The sequence below is a fragment of the Toxorhynchites rutilus genome, chromosome 3, assembly GCF_029784135.1.
Source record: "Toxorhynchites rutilus septentrionalis strain SRP chromosome 3, ASM2978413v1, whole genome shotgun sequence".
In the NCBI taxonomy this organism is placed as follows: Eukaryota; Metazoa; Arthropoda; class Insecta; order Diptera; family Culicidae; genus Toxorhynchites; species Toxorhynchites rutilus.
Window position 1 is genome coordinate 27,106,332 of NC_073746.1, and position 22,267 is coordinate 27,128,598.

Here is a 22,267-nt window from a genome sequence, read left to right on the forward strand (position 1 = left end):
ATCGCTTAATTCCCTCGATGGTATGAATAGTAGCATTGTTTTGCTGGAATGTGAATTTTTGTGACGATATCCACGCAAAAACGGTAAGAGAGAGGATTTCAGAACATGTATGTATTCCTTGAATGATGTGAAAGCTATCTTGAGCCCAATTCATGCATGAGCCTCCACCAAAATTCCTGGTTGAAAAATTTGTTCCTGCTTCTGTAAATCACTCCAGTACCCGTTGAAACCATCAGAACCATCCGAATTGAACTTTATTTCGTCACTTAAGATAATCTACTTTGCTAAATAATGAAAAAAATAAGAGTAAAAAAATAAAAAAAATAATTGAAGAACTTTTCGTTATGGTAATAGCAAAATGTATTCTTTTTAAAAGTTCTTTGTCATGACACACCATGTCCCACTTTTGATTCATGTGAGCTTTGGTAAAACTCAGTCGTCTTTCGATGTGAGATGGTGTAAGATTAAGAGTTTTACCCTTTTTAGCCATCTTTATGTAAGGACTTTTTACGAAAATTTGACGAAATTTGACGAATCATGAGGGGATCATCTAGATTGTCCTTCTTCCCATCCGAAAATGCAACATTATCCCATTCATTTCGCTATGCCATACGCTTTTCGGCGAAATTCAATCGAGCCTGAATATGTGCTGGAGTAAGATTAGGTTTCTTAGGATTAGGATATGTGCAATGCCAATAAGCGCGAGAGTCCAAGTTATTTCTTAATTTCCGATGCGTTGAACTTCCCGGCTCCAGGCAGCTCCAGAATTCGATTATTTATTTTGGTAACTCCCTTAGTTTTCTTCTTAACTTCTCAGCACATTTCGAATCGATGTTTTCTGATCTGTTTACTGTACTTCTTATTTCCCGGTTAATCATACCACTGTTCTTCAGATCATGAACAACTCTTTGTTCAGATTCACTCAAATATCGTTTTTTTTCGGATTTTTTGTTTTGCGTACTAACACAACAACAGAACTGAAATAATATAATAATAATAATAATAAAAATATATATTTTGGATAAAAAAAAAATACAGAACTGAAATGACAGATTGTCAAGGTTTTTGGTGTCATAGGTGCGGCAGTCACTTAAATTCAATTGTGTGCGTTTGAACGATGTTCCCACCTCAAAATAAAATGTTGCCTCTTGTTACTCGTTCGTCGCCCCGTCACCCACAAATGAGTGACACTTTCCACGTTCAGACTGAATAGAATTTTGAGAAGGAATTTGTGTGAATAGGCACCTAAATGTAACTATAAGATATGCAGAAAACTAATAAAATCATAACCATATGATTCTAATGTTTATACTGTACTTTTTATTAACTCATAGTACGTGTTCGGTTGAACACTTGCACGGATGGACGACAGGAAATCCTCGGACTTTCCTCCTAAGGTACGGCACCAAGCTTCGGTTGAAGCTTCTTTTTTTCCCAATAGTAACCTCAGCTGAGGTACTCTCCAGGGCACTGGCGCAATTCACGTTGCGCAAAGGACTGTATAGGATCGGCTTTTGTAAACTCTTTCAAGGGTGTCTTAAGAAAGACAAATTTGCCTCGATCCACACGTGAATTAAAAAACCTTTTCACTGAAAATTTAAACTTGAGTATTTATTTATATATCCTCTGTGATGTTAACACTAGTAATATTCGTAATACAATGAAAAGCTTCGCTTTGGACTGCTTCCTTTTATATCCGCGCGGTTGCGTCAGCCAGTTGCGTTGTAATGCCAATCAGTCAATCAGCGCGTGCCACGTCATGTGCAGAAAGGAAGCATAATGAGCCTGTTGTTGTTGCTATGCCGGAAAGTGTGCATTGGGACGAAGCGCGACTAGATTGTTCGAGATGGTTTGTTAGTATAGGTGAGAGCTGTTTACCCGCGGTTACTCGGGGTTAGGGGCTGTCCACATACCACGTGGACAGAAAGACCATGATTTTAGACACACCCCTCCCCCTCCGTGGATAAGCGTGGACATTCCCTATACTCCTCCCCCTGTTGTCCACGAGGACATTTCTCCAGTTTTGGAAGAGAATCAAGAAGATCCTATATTTTTCGCTTAAATCTAATTTCAAGTTTGTTACAATTTTCTATTACATGTTTTGTTTATAGAAATGATAGCCTCATCTATAGTAACGATTTGCTTTAAATTCAGCCCTTTTGATATCATCGCGCTGTTCAAATCGTCTAAATGTTGTAATGTATTGCTAGTTTTGGACCGTTCAAGACACCCGAATTGTCACTCAAACGAATAAACGTTATTTGTATTGACTGCATTAAACTTTGTGCTTCGTTATTGGGAAGGGATAATGACAATGGATTGGTGGATTGAACACACTTTGAAAATAAAAATTATATTTTTTTTTCCCTTAATAGAGTATTAAAGTTTTCTGCAAGGATATTAAACAGATTTTTTTCTGTCAAGGATTTTCTATTTTCTATATCTATTCCTATTCATATAATTTTTTTGTAGATATATTGAAAACTTCCACTGGGGACGTTAGTGCCATCCAAGTCAAGTCATGCATTTTAGTCGCGTTTATGAAACGAATCGTAGATTGAGGTGCATTCTTTCAAATGTTTTTCGATATAATAAACCCTTATTCCGGGATCCGGTCGAATTTGAAATTAGCACAATATTGCGTTCATTCATCTGATCGAGTCAAATCCAATCGGGTTGTGCAAATGTTGCATCCGCTGATGACGTTGCGGTGATCGCTACCTCAAGACCAGCAATCGATCGGATTTTCAGGCTGTTCGACGATTTTGAGCGTGAGGCTGGGGCTAAGGTAAATCGACAAAAAACGGTGGCTATCTGAACTGGGACAGACTATTATCTAGAATCGCCCAAATTATATGGATGCAAAAAAATGAGTGGGTTATATCTATGATATAACCGCAAGGTTCACGTGGAACTACCTTAGCTTAGCAATCATTCGTTTGTATTGATTAAATTCTTGATTGAATGAAACAGTTTCCAAATTCAATTGAGTTCAATATATTTGCTCTGTGAGTGAAAAAAATGAACAAATGCCGTGTAAAGTCAATTCATTTATTGTGATTGATTGTTCTTCGTTACAAGTAAATTTAATGACGGACCTTTTACGTTTGGTATGATGACTAGAACAAAATATATGTACGGAAGAATTATCAAACGTTTGATAAACCAGCCTAAGGCTGAAAATCTTTCCAATAAAGACAAAAAAAAATTATCAAACGATTATTTTATTTTACATTTCCCTCTGAAGTTTACATCCCAAAAGTGTACATACTTCTCGAATCTCGAATTTGCTTGAAACTGGGAAGTTCATTCGCTTCTAGTGGCTGCACGATTTTCCCAGGTTCCTAAGTTTATAAGATCATGTTAGGGCAGACATATTCCACTCTGCACAAAGACAAGCGAGGACAAAAGTACTCGCAGTTTGCATTTATTTGCAGAGCCGATTTCCCCAGAAACCTCGGTTTTGAAGTCTGTGTTAGGGAAACACATTTCAATCGGAACAAAAATACCCCCGATTTGTATGAATTCGCAATGCCGATTTCCCCACGCTTCATGGATTTGAAGTCTGTGTTAGGGAAACACATTCCAGTCGGAACAAAAATACCCCCGACTTGCATGAATTTGAAATACCGATTACTCCAGGCACCTTGGTTTAGAAATCTCTATTAGGGAACACATTTCGGTGGGAACAAAAGCTCCCCCTACTTTCGTGTGTTCTTTTTCTTCTTTTTTGGCTTTAAGAGGGTTTAAACTTTTCAGTTCACTCGTCTCTAGGCTCTTTCGTGCGTTTGCAATGCCGATTTCCCCAAGGCTGCTTGGTTTTGATGGCTGTGTTAGGGAAACCGTAAATCGGGCCAATCAAAACGATGCAGTTAGGGCGTTTAGATAACGCCTAATATTTTACAGTTATTCAATTGTTTATCTAATGAAAAACAACATTTTGTTAGTTGCGATAGATGCGTAGAAATATTCACTATCAAGTGATGCAAACATCTCTCCTATCCAGTACGAAATGTTCGAGCTATAAGCATTCGAAATCTTTCATTTTTTCCTGCATGTTTTTCATTTTACCCTCCATATATTCCGGTTAGACGTAGTCCCACGTCAACTTGCGATCTTTGAATATGCAGCAGAAAGTGATAGTGCTGAATACATTCGTCACAGCAAAGGTGTGGTACATTGCGTCAATATTACCACCACAAAACGTTCACACTGCAAAGTTGATTACGATGATGAGGCGCTTTCTATTTCGTGGTTTGCCAGCACGAGTACCAATGCAGCTGCTAGCACGCAGGAGAGAGAACGGCGGACTAAATCTGCAACTACCAGCGATGAAAAGTAAAGCGCTACTTAAAGCGCCCCATACACGCACAATACTATTGTACGAATTTATTGACATTATTATTGAAGATTGTCCACAAACGTACAATATTATTGCGCCACAGTCATATTTGTGCAATGGAATTGAATCTTTTGGAGATGATATTGAAGTTTGTGCTAAATATTGCACAAGGGTGGCTACTGACGTTCAATATTTTATCACTAGCACTTGTTTGAACCTGACAACTGGCAGAGAGGAAAATACAGGGATGCCGAACAGCACAAGATGTCATAGCTTCCAAATAATATTAACTTTCTGAAGACTATTGCCGCTCACCAGTAAAATATGTTCTTCGAAACAAATATTCTCTGAATTGTGAGATTTTGTTGGTGTAATACAAAAATATTACATATTTTCCAACAAATTGTATTTTTCTGTTATTTCTTGTCATCAAACTTCTTCAACTGTATGTACCGTAAGTACATTTAGTAGAATTTCATTTCCGTGTATTATTGGCAACCCTGTCCAATTGGTATGAGAAGTCTGTTTGTTTATATACCGCCTGTTCCAAGTTTGATAGGAAAACAGGTTTCGGAATTGTCCCTTCTATACACAGGTCTTATGTTAAATTAGAAATATGTTGAGTGATACCGATATTAGCTGTGTTTTGATCGCAGTGAGCAATAGTTTAAAAAAAAAGAAGCAACGAAAACATCGGAAATGGGCCAAACAGTGGTTGCTGAACAGAGAGAAGTACACTTATGAAGTGTTATTTAATGAGCTCAGAATGACTGAGCCGAATGACTTTCGAAACTTTATCCGAATGGATGCTGGAATGTTTGATGAACTCCTGGCTTTGGTTGCTCCTCAGATTGAGAGAAAGGATACTATTATGCGAGATGCTATTCCTGTAAGTCAACGTTTATCGATAACTTTACGGTACCTCGCAACAGGAAATACATTCGAAGATCTTAAGTTTTCTGCTGCCGTTTCACCGCAATCAATTGGCCACATTGTTATAGAAACCTGCGCGGCTCTGATTAACAGCCTCAAGGAATACATAAAGGTAAGCTCCTTTTCATATACATATCTATGTAACAATTATTATGTAACAATGCATTATTGAAAAAAATAATAATAATAAAGAATTTTATGAAAACTTATATGACATATACGACTTCTTATAATTTTTATATTTATTGAAAAGTAACAAAATGGGGTTTCGTGTTCTGCTCATCAACTTCTAGGTATTGGTGGCTGGGTGATGAGATATATTCAACATTGACTGGAGTGAACGATCGTGGGGGGTTATTGATAACCACCGAGTCACGGTGTAATGTTCCCATTTGTCCCTCGAATAATATTTCATTGATGAACTTCTTCGCTAACATCTGCTGAATGGGCTCCATTTTTTTAAGTTCTACTCCCCAAGCTGCAGCTATTGTATCGTGATCGTCAGGTGATTTTTGGAGGCGTTTGCAAGCCAGTTCCATCAGCTCATCTGTTATATTTCCTGTTTTCTTTCTCTTCTTGAGTGGTCCAAGTTGAGTCTGCAAAAACATGAATAATACATTAATTATTAATAATAATTCCTGTTTTTTTATATTTAATACAACATATCTGTTCAATTGATTTATTTTAGCTACCAACAACAGAAGAAGAGTGGAAAGAAATCGCACGAGACTTCAATGACCGGTGGAATTTTCCGAACTGCTTGGGAGCGGTAGATGGTAAACATGTTGCGATAAAGAAACCTCATGGCTCTGGATCACTTTACTTCAACTACAAGAAATTTTGCAGTATTGTGATGATGGCAGTAGTGAATGCTAATTATGAGTTTATCATGGTCGACGTGGGAATCAATGGAAGAATATCGGACGGCGGTGTCTTCAATTACACAGAATTTGGAAGAGCATTCTCTAACAAATTAATTAAAATCCCGGAAGCTTCACAATTACCGAACAGTGAGAAACGGCTGCCATTTGTTTTGTTGGGCGACGATGCTTTTGCGATGACGGACAATTTCATGAAACCCTACCCTCTAGCAGAATTGTCATTGGATAAAAGAAATTTCAACTATCGATTAAGCCGTGCACGTCGTGTTGTAGAAAATGCCTTTGGTATTTTGGTCAGTAGGTTCGGCTTATTTCAGAAACAAATATCACTGTCCCCTGAAAAGGCTGAAATTCTAGTTATGACTTGTTGTTATTTACATAACTATATACGAAAACGACAACCACGAACCTACATTACTAGGAGTGATGTAGATGATGAAGATTTACAATCCGGAACTCTCACAAGAGGATCATGGAGAAAAACGGTTGCGAATGAAGGAACACCTCTTCAGGCTACTGTGTCCAGAAATGCACCATCAAGTGCAAAGATTGTGAGAGACACCTATTGTCATTACTTCAACAATGAAGGACAATTATCATGGCAATTGAAAGCAGTTTCATGAAGTGAAGTGGTTTTTCCCGTAACACCCACTTTTATAACAAGATGATTTTTATTGTAATTCATTGTATGATTCTTATTCACGATACCATGTAACTATAATTAAAAATGGATACAAAATAAAAATAAAGGACTTACATTGATCTCTGTAGAAGCTCCTCCATAATTTATATTGTCAATGACCTCGATCCCTGCATCTTCACAATAAGTGTGTCCAGAATCTAGAACCGGGTTCATCGAACTGATTGAAGCGGTTGGTGTTTCCTGGTTCTGAAGAAATCTCATTTGTTCGAAATACCACAGCGTGGGTTCAACTTCCTCTGCACCTGCACCACTTTTTTCTGCGTCTCGAATCCTCTTCAGCTCTTTCCGGAAGTTGGTCCGCAAAGAATTAATTTTTTTTATAACATCTTGTTTGTCGGCATCGGGAGCATTTTCTCTGTATTTCTCTATCAGCACGTCATACTGTTCAATTTTCTTTAGACGGTTTGTGTAATCCTTGCACTTGATGTCCCATAATGCCGGGAGTGAACGGTAAACCTCGATAAACTCGAGAATAAATTGCCTGTCGGCGTTTTTGACGGCCATCGCGACTCACACGTCCTCGAAAAAAAGTCCGTGAAGTTTTTTATGAGAACACTCACTTTACACTCTAGACGATGCAAATGTAAACATAAACTTTAACATTCATTGACACCAATTGCACAACGTCGCCCGTAGACCATGCAATATTATGAGCGTTGCACAATAAATATCTAATTTTTTTGATATCATACAATATATTGTACAACACTTCAATATCAGAAACAAACGTTCAATTTTATTTCACAACCTCCTGTGTTGTGCAATAATATTGTAGATGTATGGGCCGCTTAATGGGCGACATTTCACGGTGAAAACGAATAAAGTCTATATAACCTTGTGGCAATTTTTCATGACTGTTCCATGCGAAAGCAGAACAGAAACTGATGCTATTGGATTGCATCACGGGAACACCAAGTCCAATGCGTAAATGGGTGCGAATATTTCTTTCGCTCGGAGACATTCACACGCAAACAAATTTTTCATATCTATTCCATGCGAAAGCAGAACAGAAACTGATGATATTGGATTGCAGCACTGGAACACCAGGTCGAATGCGTAAATGGGTGCGAATATTCCTTCGCTCGGACGCATTCACACGCAAACAATTTTTCACGACTGTTCCATGCGAAAGCAGAACAGAAACTGATGCGAGTAAAAGTACTCACGCCTTGCCTGTGTCCGCTATGGTTTTCCAAACACTAATGCAAACGAGCATAAGAAACCACAGCTTGCATGTATTCGCTATGACGGTTTCTCCAGATGCTTAGATTTTGCGCCCGTGTTCGGGAATACATGGCGATCACCAATCATCATCAATTAACTAGATTGTTATGACTTCAATAGTTTCCTTTCAAAGCATTTTTAAAGCTATTGAAACGATTTTTTGGAACAATAAGTGACAATCATATAACTCATTGACATTTTATCTTTCGGATGAAGTGATTATTATACCACTCCATTCAGCCGGTAAAGAGGTATTAACGTTCAAAACCTTGCAGTCCAGCTCTCTCGCTTTCGAAAGTTTCAACTTACACCCCGGTACAGAAATGAAAGACGTAGTCCTACGTCAAAAATCCTTGCAACCCACTAGAAGTGTATTAGAAAAATTACCAGATATCAATAAAGAAAAACATCATTGCAAGAAACAGATCTCCACAGATACGGCCCGTGCACTCATGGAAGAATTTGTTGTTCGTTTCAATTTTCGGAGCAATTTTGGGAGCTCTCGGGAAATAAATACGAAGCCGTTTTGTCATCAATAGCAGGAGCTGAATCGAAAACTGCACATGAGTCGTGATTTTTCATACTACAAAAATTCCAACATTCTTTGCGTCTTTATCCTGATGAAATATATGGTCCTCTATTACCGTTTGGAATAAATTATTGATCGATGCCAGTTCATGCGCGTTTGTTTCAGAATATATGTACATCTCCAGGAAGAAGCCCAGCCATATGAAAAAATCTGGATGTCTGACCGGGCAGCACTCTCAGGCAACTCAGTCTTTTTATTGTTGAATACAGAATATTCAGGGTGGGCGTAAAATTAAAAATATCTTGTAAATATAGAGCAGATCTCATTAAATTTTAAGTTTTACTTGAAAATAAACTTCAATAAACCCCTAAAGTTGGCCACGTGGTATGTGAACAGCCCCTTAGTAGATGGGATATGAGGTGGGAATAGTTGGAGTGTAATTATCAATTAGTTTTGATTTTCCACTTAGAGGATCAAACAGTACGGATGGTTTGTACTGCAGTTTTTTTACGAAACCCATATAATATGTCTTTGGCATATGTTATTGTTTTCAATTCGTCTGCAAATTAACAAAAATATTGCTAGATCATATAAAAGTTGTCTACAAACTAAGTTTGATCTTCGTTTAATAATATTAGGCTGTCAAAAAAGTCCTGCGGTATTTCCGCGAGGTGTCGTTGTAAGCGCGTAGTTCTAGTTGTATTCATTGTATCGAGTCATACTATAGCTTGTTGGAAAGGTATTTTTGCGCGCTATAATATAGTCCTTGACAGTGTTTTGTTTGGTTAAGTCGTTCGTGAGTTATAGTGTCGCAAATATGGAGCAAAATAAAGAGAAAATCCGACATATTTTACAGTACTACTATGACAAAGGCAAAAATGCATCTCAAGCTGCCAATAAAATTTGTGCAGTTTATGTACCCGATACAGTTTCCATTTCCACCGCACAACGATGGTTTCAACGTTTTCGTTCTGGTGTAGAGGTCGTCGAAGATGCGCCACGCTCCGGAAGGCCTGTCGTCGAAAATTGCGACAAAATCGCTGAATTAGCCGAGAAAGACCGGCATAGTAGCAGCCGTAGCATCGGCCAAGAGCTGGGGATAAGTCATCAAACCGTTATTAACCATTTGAAGAAGCTTGGATTCACAAAGTAGCTCGATGTATGGGTGCCACACACGATGACGCAAAAAAACATCTTTGACCGTATCGACGCATGTGAATCGCTGCTGAATCGCAACAAAATCGATCCGTTTCTGAAGCGGATGGTGACTGGCGATGAAAAGTGGGTCACTTACGACAACGTGAAGCGCAAACGGTCGTGGTCGAAGCCCGCTGAAGCAGCTCAGACGGTGGCCAAGCCCTCATTAACAGCCAGGAAGGTTCTGCGGTGTGTTTGGTGGGATTGTCAAGGAATAATCTATTATGAGCTGCTTCCCTATGGCCAAACGCTCAATTCGGACCTGTACTGCCAACAACTGGACCGCTTGAAGGTAGCACTCATGAATAAGAGGCCATCTTTGATAAACAGAGGCCGCATTGTCTTCCATCAGGATAACGCCAGGCCACACACTTCTTTGGTGACGCGCCAGAAGCTCCGGGAGCTTGGATGGGAGGTTCTTTTGCATCCGCCGTATAGTCCGGACATTGCACCAAGTGACGACCACCTGTTTTTGTCCATGGCGAACGAGCTAGGTAGTCAGAAGTTAGCCACAAAAGAGGCCTGTGAAAATTGGCTATCCGAGTTTTTTGCCAATAAGGAAGCGAGCTTCTATAACAGGGATATTATGAAGTTGGCATCTCGTTGGGAACAAGTCATCGAACAAAACGGCGCATATTTGACTTAAAACAGATGATTGTAACTAATTTTATGAACAAATGAAAATTCAAAAAAAAATACCGCAGGACTTTTTTGACAGCCTTATATATCCACAAGTTGGGCCCCGCAAGAAACTCAGAATCGTGTGATAATAGGTATACGCAATTTTCAAATTAAATGATTGTATGTTTGAACTATACACCCGACGACTAATCAAAAATAGTTGCGAAGACAGATTTATGATCGCTTGTTTGAGGACTTCGAACAAAAATTAAAATGCTTTTAAACGAACTTTCCTCACTGTATTTCAATATTTGGTGGTTCTCTATTGTTCAATCTAAACAGCCTATTCTTATGTACTTCAAACATTTCATAAACATAATCGTAGGAAAAACTGATGTTTCATGAAAACATTCTTTGACATAGACTGGACTCCTACATTTGACGAATATCATATAATGACAGTTTTTTTTCGTAGATTCATTCTCCAGTTTCGAACGCTTCCAAGAGATTGACATGTAGTTTTCGTTAACTATCTGCAATTCTCTATCTCAATCTCGGCAGCTTCCCAATGTACCCAACATCCAAGCATTAAGAGGAAGCGCAAAATAGACATCATTACTTGGTATAACCCTTTTCAATCGCGCTCGGAAAACAGAAGCCCCCCTTTTACCAACGAAAACTGTCTCATCGATGGACCCCCAACGGTGGCGTTCCAGTTGATCCGTCGGTTCGCAACGGGAATTTAATCAACCCGACCCTTCCTCGGAGCATGCCGTTGTTCGACCGGTCTGGTTTGTTCAGTGAAAAGTGGCGTTTTAGTGTGGTCAACAGAGTTTTGGTCACTACCGTTGCGGTCGCCGTCATGATCGTAGCAGCAGCAGCAGCAATCTGATTTAGGGGGTTCGGTTCTTGTTTTCTGGACCGGCTAAGCCGGTCGGAGTAAAGATGAAATAAATCAACAAACGTGATGGATTCGATATCGCTCACATTATGATCGATGTTGAAGTCACCGGTCCACGGCTGGGTTGCGTACCACAGACCCTAAGTCGGCGGCGTGTCCCTTTGAACCGTGCCTGAGGAGGCTCATCTGCGACGCTGAGTTATGGGATTGATGGGTACTTCTTATATGTCCGCAGTGACCCGAAAGTGACATGACAAGCGCTCGAATAATGTTAATAAGGGGACCGCTAGGCGGAGAATCCTCTTGGAAATATCAAATTTCCAAGGCTACCAAGGCGCACATCAATCTTCGTTTCATGCCACCGTATTTAATCGTATGAACCTCGGATAAAACGGAACGCGTCACGCGTCGCAGAAGAGGCAGCAAAACAAAATACCACACGGGGCAATCCAATCGGTCAAAAGTGTGACTATGTTATTTCCAAATCGCTACTATTTTGCTGCAACGGAAAAGGTCAGAGCGGAACGCATCGAATTGGTGAGGCGTGTTCGCCGCCAATGGGGGACTTCAGAGCAATGGATTTGTTCGGTGGTTAAGGGGAATCTTGATTGGAGACGACGGAGAAAAAAAACAAGACCCATGCGTTCTGGTTAACAAAACCGAGGGGATTAATTAAGTAATTTATCCTTCAGCCTGCGATTAAATATTGGCGGGGTCCTTCAATTCTACGCTGATCCATCGCTCAAGGTGAGTACCGTTGAACTCGGTGTCGCGGGGCAGGTCGAACGAACGTGTCTTGTCATCGCACTAGTTTATTTTTTCTGTGCTCCACCCCACCTTAATCTTTATCTGTTTGTACATGATTCGAAGGTGTAGTATTTTTCCGTTCCGTTCGTAGTCGCAACGACTGCAGTTTTGCTTTTTTTGTTGCGTTCATCAACAACTTTAGTTTCTTGTAGATAGATAACTAATATAGATTGCAACGCTCACAAAGAAAATAACATCCGTCTACTTCTCGGAGGTGGTGAATAAACGGTGTTATTTTTTTTCTAAACTGTGTGCAACTCTAATCTATACAGTTTTCAAACATATGTTTTTTTAATATTTATTTCCAACAGTTTTTTTTTATTACACTGTGCACAGACGGACATACTTTTATTCTTTTTGTATTACACTAGGACTGGACAAGCTTGCAACCGGTGACGCATTACGAAAAACGGAAGTAAAACTAGTTGAGCTTGAGGGATAAAAATACGCACAATCGCGTGACACCGGTGGGTGCAGCAGTCGAACAACGCGCCCCGCCGGAATTGGAGCAAAACTCTCGTCTCTCGGACAGGAGGAAGCTGTGAAGTGTTCGAACTAGTCAGATCGACCTTAATCGGGTTATCGTAGCGTGGTAGAAAATCTATTTTTAATGCGTCATGTTTTTTTTTGCGTGCACCGGATTATTGTATTTTAAATATTTATCCACACTTGATGATCGGATGAATGCAGTTGAATGAAGGAAAAAAAGAAGGATTTCATAGTTTCAACGCTTTGCGATTCCGCCGCAGTTCAAGTGTGTTTATTTTACTTCCAGCCCACGCACGTGCTTTGCTACAGATCAACAAACACTTCCTGCCGCGAGAGTGAAAAATACAAAACGAAGACATTTGCATCAGCCGCCCATAGATCGCCACCATGAGCCCCGTCTCGCGTGCCTTCCCTCCGCAGAATCATGAGGAAATATTCACCATGTTTGACACTTCATCAACACCTTCCCGGGACCGGGTTACAGCCGCCGGAACGGCTGCGATGCCGTTTGCGAGGCAAGGCGAAAATAAGATCTTCATATGTATTCACACTCTGTGGTGGACGTCAGAACGAACATGCGTCTATCAGTTTGATATTTTCACGTTAAACACTACGGCTACTTTACACAAACCTATGACAGACGGAGGGCATGAAGCAGGCAGGAAAGGAAAGTGCGTTGGCGATTCACGACAGCCCTTTCTCGGTGCAGGTCGACTTCTTCGCGCTAAACCGGAGGGACAACCGGCTGACACGTCGGACGGTAATTGAGTTTGAAAATAATTTCTCAATCAGCTTCAGTTGGGTCGGCCCCAGGTCAGATCAATAGGCGACGTGGCGCGCGCGGATCGGATCGAACCTTATTCGTAACGGCCTTCGCGAGCGACGTGTCGGAGGATTCTCCGTCGCAGAGGTGCCACAGTGCTGGTGACTCAAATCAAATTGTATGAAAATTCAGCAGTTCAAAGGGGCTGCTGCAGCGGGTCAATCAATGTGTCAAACCGCGCTTCTTGACCCCGTGCCGAAATTGTCGATCGCAACAATTGAAGAATTGATCGGCGGTGGTTTTTTGTGTTCCTCCTCCCAAGGTTTGATGGACAGCAAATCAGCTGCCGACATTTGTGCGCTGGCGCGAGATGAAACATCGTGATGAGCGGATAAGAGCGAACAATAGAAGACTGGAGCAAGGCATAATCCCCTCGCCCACTCGTCGTCGTCCCGCGGATTGGCCGATGGAGCTCGCAATTTGACGAATAGACGCGTATGACGGACGCATAAGCGAGTAGTTGACGTTTGCGGCAAAACCCTGAAATGGACAAACATCACTCAAAGCTGAGAATGGAGATTCCCAGCTTAGCCCGAAAGAGATAATGTGAAGATGCGCTAAGCGTTCCGAATGGCATACGAAGGCTTGAGATTAAGAACAAAAACTTGACAAATTAACTAAAAAATATTTTTCATGATTTGGAAAATATTTGTACCGTTTTGTCTCAAATTCCGAACAGTCTCAAATTCCGAACACTTCATTTTTATGTATAAATTTACTAAACCTTCATGTTATAAATAATTGAATAATGAAAACACAGACATTCTTTGAGGTATAGGCATCATTTTGGCATCATTTACAGGTATCAATACAGCCTATTATTTATAATATTAGACATTTGCAAAAAAAAAAAGTGACAGTCAACACCAATGATAAAATGCTTGGGTTAGCAAATTCCGTTAAAAACAATTGTTCATTTTTCAGTTTTGGTTGTTGTTTGAACTATTTTGATTGCTGTTTTTATTTCAAGTGCTAGAAAATATAAGAACCTACAATAACTAGGTGAAATAAATTATATTTTATGCATAAATCTTCATTAAAATAATATTAAAGTAGTGTTCGGAATATGAATCAAACTTCTTCGCATGATTAAAATTCCGAACACTTCATTTTCAAATGATTTACTGAACTTTAATATTAAAAATAATTGAATAATCAAAACCCTGAAATTCTTTGGCCTTTAGCCTTCATTTTGACATCATTCACAGATATGGATATAATATATAACATTGAGCATTTGCAAAAAAGTGACAGTCAAAACCAATAATTAAATGTTTGCGTTAGCAAATTCTGTAAAAAACAGGAATCGTTATTTTTTTTGTTTTTTCAACTATTTTGTTTGTTGTTTTCATGTTAAGTGCTAGTGTTTTGTACGAATCTACAATAAATGGATGAAAAAACGATATTTTATGCAGAAATCTTCATAAAAATTCGTGTTCGGAATATGAATCAAGTTTCTACACACGATTCAAATTGCGAACACTTCATTTTTCAATGTGAAGCTACTGAACTTTAATGTTATCAATAATGTAATAATCAAAACCTTTATTTTTGGTAATAGACTTCATTTTAACATCATTTATAGGTATTGATACCGATATAGCGCCCTTGGTTCAGAAACCATGTAGACTATGAAAAACAAATACAATCAATAATTACAAAAGCAAAATCCATTTTTTTTTTTGCAAGTATAACATTTTTTCAAGAAAGACTAGCTAATTTATTTTAATTTGATATATCGATCATATGAATCGGTCTAGTAGTTTAAAAGATAAGATTTTTAAAAAAAATGCATTTTTGCTGTTCGGAATTTGAGACAAAAGTGTTCAGAATATGAGTCAGTGACAAAAATGGTGTTCGGAATTTGAGACAAAAGTGATTAAACATATTTTTAGTTTTTCACCATGAATATGTATTTGTAAATCAATGTTATTGCAGTCAAATGAAAAAGAAGGTTGTATTGTGTACAAAAATCTATTTAATTTCGCGAAAAAGTACCATTTTGAGTAATGAGACATTGTTTAATGGCCATCGTAGCGTAAGTGCTCGGAATTTGAGAAAAAACGGTATCTTCAGATAGGGAATTTTCCAAATTTCCTTTACTTCCCCCTTGGAAGATTTTCGAGGACCAAAAAATGAAAACTTTGAGTGCTTTGAGGCACCCCTAAATCATGTGCGATTGAGCTAAAACTTTGCACAGATCATTTTTTTTTTTACCAATAAACAAAATGTACATGGTCGGTTTTTGAAATTTGACATGACCATTTTCGCTGCCACCCTACTGTATATAATACACCCATTCCATGCCAAACCGATACAGTGGTTCTCAGATTTTCGTCAAAAGTGGTAGTTTTGTTCTTTATCGCAAATTATGAAACCCGTAGTTTTTCATTTTTTCGTTAGGGTGACCATTTCCATTTTAGGGTGGTCAAAACAAACATTTTTTGGCATTTTTGCCAAAAATTACTTTTTCAAAAATTCATAACTTTCGAACTACTAGACCGATTCAAATGATCGACATATCAAATTGAAGCCAATTACCTGGTCTTTTTTGGAAAATACTATACCTGCAAATAATTTGAATTCTGCTATCGTTATTATTGATTGTATTCGTTTTTTATTGTTTTCATAGTTTCGGGACCAAAGGCGCTATAGTTTTTTATATTTTTTCTGGAATTGCTGAGAATTTTTTACACAACATATCTCGAAACCAGGGAAGCGTTTTTTTTTTCGTTTTTGAGTTATGATTTTTCAAAGTCAGCCGATGGTACCAAAAATCATTTTCTCCTTTTTTCCCTAATAAAATGACTTTCTTCAAAAATTTATTACTTTTGAACTACTGTACCGATTCAGATGATCGACATATCAAATTGAAGACTTCTTGCTAGCTTTTTTTGAAAAAATAACACATTTGCCAATTAATTGGATTATAATCACATTATCCATTCTAGTCGCATAGAAATGTTGAACGAAAACTTAAAACATGTTAAGTTTGAAAAATCATAACTTAAAAACGAAGAATGACACCTCTCTGGTATTCGGATATATTATGTGAAAAAAACTCTGCTTTCAGGAAAAAATATAAAAAATATGGCGCCCTTGGTCCCGAAACGATGTAAGCTATAAAAAAACAAATATAATCAATAATTTGAAAACAAAATCTATTTTTATTCAGAGTCTAATATTTTTTCAAACAAGACTAGCTCATTGGCTTTAATTTTCTATGTCGATCATCTGAATTGGTCCAGTAGATAAAAAGTTATGATTTTTTGTATTGGAAAAAATGGGAAAGAATGCTTTTTTTGGACCATCGGCAAACTTTGTAATCGGTCTAGTAGTTCGAAAGTTATGAATTTTTGAAAAAAAAGTATTTTTTGGCAAAAATGCGAAAAAAAAAATTTTTTTTTGACCACCCTAAAATGGAAATGGTCACCCTAACAAAAAAATGAAAAAAAACGGGTCTCATAATTTGCGATAAAGAACAAAACTACTACTTTTGACGAAAATCTGAGAACCACTATATCGGTTTGGCATGGAATGGCTGTACAGGTAAACTTCGATATAACGTACATTTCACTTTCAAAATTGTAAGTTGTATCGAATTGTAAGTTATATCGAAGCATAATAAAGTACTTACAAACGTAGTCTATAATACATTATTGTGTTGCTGTTTTAGTACAGTTAATGAATAGCTTTAATCAGAAGACGAACCCAGCCTTTCTCATGATGTTTCCCTTCGTACTGTTGAGTAAAGCCTTATTCATTTAGAATCCGGAATCATAAAACCAGCTGTATTTCGGGATTGATTGAAGGTACAAAACTTGTTTTAACATCACAATACAGATAATTTATTGTTCTATCAGAAAAAAAATATTGAAAAAAAATTCCTTTACACTTTGGAAATGTGTACGTTACCTATACGTTATATAGGTAAAATGTACGTTATATCGAGTGACGTTATATCGAGAGTACGTTATATCGAAGTTTCCCTGTATATATATATATTTTGTTTTTTTTTTTTTTTTTGATGGACGGGAAATCTAGAACGGTTATCGAAATAATTATTTTTTTCATCCCATTTGTTTATTTATTTAGGCTCATTAGTATTTTAGTTTTAACCGAGCTGGGTTTTTAATCGTATACATGTCATATGTTTCTATAAATTGTAAATTACTCAGTAGTAGCCGTTTAGGCGTACGAGTATTCTTTCTGTTTTTCCATTGTTCAGCAGACCGGACAGCGGAGACAGTTGGTATGATAATTGTTGACTTATTATTAGCACAACAGCCGTATGTTTCTTGCAGGGCAGAGCAGCTGTTGGGATGAATTGATCTCCATTGACCGTGGATCGATCTCCATCGCTGATGAATGTTGCGTGGACGTAGTTATTCTGTAACAACACAAAGATGGTCAATCGAGAGCCCTGAATTTTGAACTCACGATCGATCGCTTAGTAAGCGAACGCGCAACCAGTGTGGCTTCAAAGACCCCCTTAAGAAAACATTGAGAATAATGAAAAATTGATTCAATGGTATGCGTTTACAGCGTTTTCAGTTTCGACAAAAGGCAACACCAACAACAAGGGGTGCGACAAAGTTTTGTTACAAGATATCGTGAATCTGTCCGGTGGATTTTCAAATTAATGTTAGTCAATAACGGTTGATTTGAATTTTTATTTGATTTGATAGATGATTAACATCCATATATTTATAATCATTCAGTAATGAAAAAGTTTATGAAAACGAATGGATTTTTTTCATTACCGGTCACTGTATTTCACGATATGTATATGTACATTGCCACATTGCAAAATTCTCTGATTGTATAATTATTTTTTTTTCTTGTCTTTATATAAGAGACTTTCAGCCGTAGGCTGGTTCGTCTCTGTCCCTGCTTGTATAAGAATTTGCACATCCGTTCATGTGGTTGTGGCTTACTTAACTTGGCTCCAGTTGACTTCCTTCGTATTGTTGGGACATGCACTTGCAGAACAGTGCTCCAATTTTTACGATGGAGAAATAGCTTGATGAATGGTTTACTTCCAGAGAAAAATGTTCAATTGGCAAATGTGGAAATGATTTTTTTTTTCATTTTAATGTAATGTTGTTTAATGTGTTGTTGTGTAATGTAGTTTCAAACTTGTACATAATTTGTTGAAATTCTGGGCGTATAATTCATCGTATTTATTCATTAATTCGATTTTCAAATCGATTTAGACTGCTCAAACAGTGAGCTCCCCGTAGAACTTACGTAATGATCACAACAACGTTGCGCAAATCCCGGTGTCTGCACAGAATCGTCATTCTGAGTCATTGTCTTATCCTACCGCGAGCATCTGGGCTCAGTATCTTACTTTTTTCTGCTGCTGCTGTGCCGCTTTCGTCCTGCTCGCACCTCCTCAATCCCTACCGAGCGCCACCTAATGAACTCTAATAAATAGCAGAAGCGTGCTCAAATCACCCGTGACTCGAGCTCCAGCTTCCAAATACCTCTCAGATGCCATCAGCCGCTGGAAGAAATTGATATAAATTTGATTCGAGAATAATAAATAGCAAACCACGAAACAATGTGCCCGCGAAGAATGGAAAACTTGCTGGCAGAGAAAACAGCAACAGCAAAAAGAAAGAAAAAAAAGGACAGAAACCAGGTCTTGCGAGGTCTTGTTAGTCCCCCGAAGGTTTCATGCTTCTGACCAAACCTTCCCAGAGCGTTTTACCCCCCGCAGTGTACTCCCCCGGTCTCGACGGAATGGATGGCAGAGCAGGCGGGGGTGAAATAGATTTTATTATGAATAAATATAAATAATCATTAGCGTTACGAGTCGGAGCGAGTCTCGCGGAAAATAGGTGCCCACCCGCATCTCGTTGGGTGCGATGTCGTCCGCTGATGAAAAATTGCCGCTGCGCTTCTGTCCTGCACGAAAGTCTGGGACCGACCACGAACCACGAAATAAGCTGCCCCAACCAACCAACCAACTGCAATCCGGGGGTAGCGATTCGCGGGAATGGTTTAATGCGGCGCTTCCGCACTCGCTAGGACTCGTTTTACTTTGAATATTAGTGGTCAGATGATACATTATTGATTGTACAGAAGCACGTTCAGCGTTTCGCAACTCGGAATGACAAATCGAGCTGCTTCGGATTTCGGATTGAGTACGGTTTAGGGTCTCGAAGATATTGAGGACATACCTTTAATCTAAAGAGAAAAAAAAACAATTTTCAATTTTTTTATCAATACACAATACTACGAATGTTTCGAATGATTCCCCCAGGGACTCACCACTCGGTCACGATTCCCTCCAGCGTGTGGTGAAACTCAAAGTCTGATTATAGAGCTCCATTCGCCACCCTTGTGGCTCCACACGAGTTTTAATTGATAAATAGTAGCATTTTTTCGACCATTTTCCCCCAAACTGCGCGTTCCCATCGTCGCTCAATTAGGCGAAAAGAAAGCTTTACCCAGCGCGCCCATGTAGAATGGACGATCAAACCACCTTCTCGGCGAATTCCGGCCCAGAGAAAGAGGGTGTAGTAGATCGATTAGCCTTCCAGTTGATTGTGGCTATCACGACTTGACTTCTCTGCCGATGCAACCGCGCTGCCGTTTCGATTGTAGTCCTCATCGGTCGGGGAAGCGGTGGAGGGGCGTGTAGGGGGCCACGACTAATTGGCCAACGTTTGGACTAGTTCGCGGGATTTGAGCGGGCTCGAAAGCGTGCTTGCTCATGGCGCTTGTGGTCTTAAAGTTCCTAGGAGTTCTTCGGTCCCGGCGAAGTGGACACGGAGTGGATTCCGGACAGAAGTTGTCTCGGGTCAATACGAGCTGCTTCCGAGCAAGTCTCGGTTGATATTGCCGGGTAGCTTGCGGCGAGCTAGGTTATATGACCCCTGATTGAATGATGGACGGCTGCGCCAGCCGACTGACAGCGAGTGGATTTAATTTATACTATCAAATTAAATTGAAAGTTTACTTTTTTCGGCGTGACCCCCTGCTGGAAAACCAGCCGGTGGGTTAGTAGCCGCCCAGCTGCCAGGCTTCACGTTAAGGGACGGACCATGGGGCTAGCCTAGGCTGATGATGATGTATGAGGGGCTGAATGATAGCTCAAGAGATTCACGAAAACAAAACGCAGCGGGATTAAGCGGTGGCACTTATGGAGCGATAATTTACCCGACCGCGCCACTTTTTAGAGTCGAGCTTTGATAAAGAAATGTTTTTGAAGTATGAGAGTTTCTTGGCAATAATAAAATATTCATTTGCAAAGTACAACTCTAAATATTTAAATGACATCTATTTGCTCAACGAATGCAACATTTTTTGGCAATGAATGAAAAATAAGGTGTCATGGACGATTGCCCACCAACTACCCCAATCGATGGTCGGGTGATCTCGTGACTTTTGATTCCAGCCTGATGGGGCACCCCAACATACAGCTCATTCAACCGTCACGCGAGAAAATGCGGATGTACGATGCGGTTTGCATCTTCCAGCGGCTCAGTTAGGTGCTAGTTTGGCCACGGCAAAGTGATATTTCCTACCACTGGTTTGTCAGAAACCGCCGGCTTCCGCCGGTTTATGATACATTTTTTTCATCTATCCGAAGTTAGTTGGCCAATAAGTATACATGTCTGAGTATTCCATCCGAACAACGCGATGATCGCGTGTTTTCGAACGTTGTCAGCCAATCCGACCGGCGACTGGCTTTCTACCACAGAAGCCTTCATTCACCTGTTTTTCACTTTCACCGCCAACAAGGGAACAGGGACCAGCCCCAGTGTCCGGGAGACATTTTCATTGAAAAGTTAATTGGCTGAATTGTTCCCCCTATGCTATGCGATAGAAGTGCGACGACGACTTCCATGGTCATGCCTCTCCCCATTGAGCGAGCACCCGATTGTCATCTCGGGATCATCCACACAATTTCTTTTGAAGACAGAAGAAAAGAGACCACGAGACGGAAGAAAAATAAGACGATCGACACGAGGTACCATCGAGAGAGACAAGATTTATCCTCCGGGTCGCAAATTAATGATTCAATTTAGTCCCAAGTGGCGTTCCCTTAGCCCAAGTAGCCCAGGCAGCCCAAGACAACTACGAGTCGAGTCTCTGCCGAGTTGATGCACTGCTGATCTAGATCAGGAGGGCTTTTGTGTGGTGAATAAAACTCAGCTGCTCAGCAATGTATAACGTTTCAATTAGAGAGCTGTTGTTGTGACAGGATTATACAAGGTGGAAAATTAATTACGAATTTAAGATAAGTGTTGTGAAAGTTCGAAACGTGTTTCACTGCCAAAAACAGAGCACCTCAAGTAATTTTAGGACAGCTTAGATCCGTCGCTGATTTAATTCATTACTAGCTCAAGCACCCTAGACAACGAAATTATGGTACAAAATAATCCAATAAATTAAACAAAAGTATTTTTGTATTCCCAAAAGTTTTGTTGAGAAACTGCAATAACACAATTTCTTTATGTTTTCGAATACTTGTCCACAATTTAATAGATACTTTACAATAAGTTTGAGATTTTTATTCCTGAGTGGATTCTTCTCACAAAGCCTTTTTCTCTAAAGCGGAGTCAAAAAATATTCTTAGAGCTATGCTCTACTTCTATTATCTGTATGATTAAGACTAATATTCAGTTAAATCTTAAAAATGATCGGAAAATACGTGTGTTTATGGAATATGGTGACAGTGTTGACAATACCGCAGGATAGTGTTTATGACTGTCTGTTTATGAGGATGAGTAGGAGATTTTTAAAATGACGGGCGGAAATTTGTTTTTATTTCTATGTGTTTGTTTAATTTTCACTAGCCGA

At 39.2% G+C, this 22,267-nt stretch overlaps 3 protein-coding genes across 6 annotated transcripts in view; 2 read left to right on the forward strand and 1 right to left on the reverse strand.

Moving 5' to 3' along the window:
- Positions 1–22,267, forward strand: part of LOC129776735 (MDS1 and EVI1 complex locus protein EVI1-A) — a 277,466-nt gene that overhangs the window by 238,883 nt on the left and 16,316 nt on the right. The window lies entirely within an intron of this gene.
- LOC129776736 (putative nuclease HARBI1) lies at positions 4,318–7,617 on the forward strand. Its single transcript, XM_055782560.1, has 2 exons — positions 4,318–5,387; positions 5,964–7,617. The coding sequence occupies exons 1-2, from the start codon at positions 4,959–4,961 to the stop codon at positions 6,777–6,779; spliced, it is 1,245 nt and encodes a 414-aa protein (XP_055638535.1). The 5' UTR covers positions 4,318–4,958; the 3' UTR covers positions 6,780–7,617.
- Positions 4,763–7,620, reverse strand: LOC129776737 (uncharacterized). The gene is made up of 2 exons (XM_055782561.1): positions 6,914–7,620; positions 4,763–5,871 (listed from the first exon to the last, which is right to left on the reverse strand). Exons 1-2 carry the CDS (start codon positions 7,361–7,363, stop codon positions 5,518–5,520), a joined length of 804 nt encoding a protein of 267 aa, XP_055638536.1. The 5' UTR covers positions 7,364–7,620; the 3' UTR covers positions 4,763–5,517.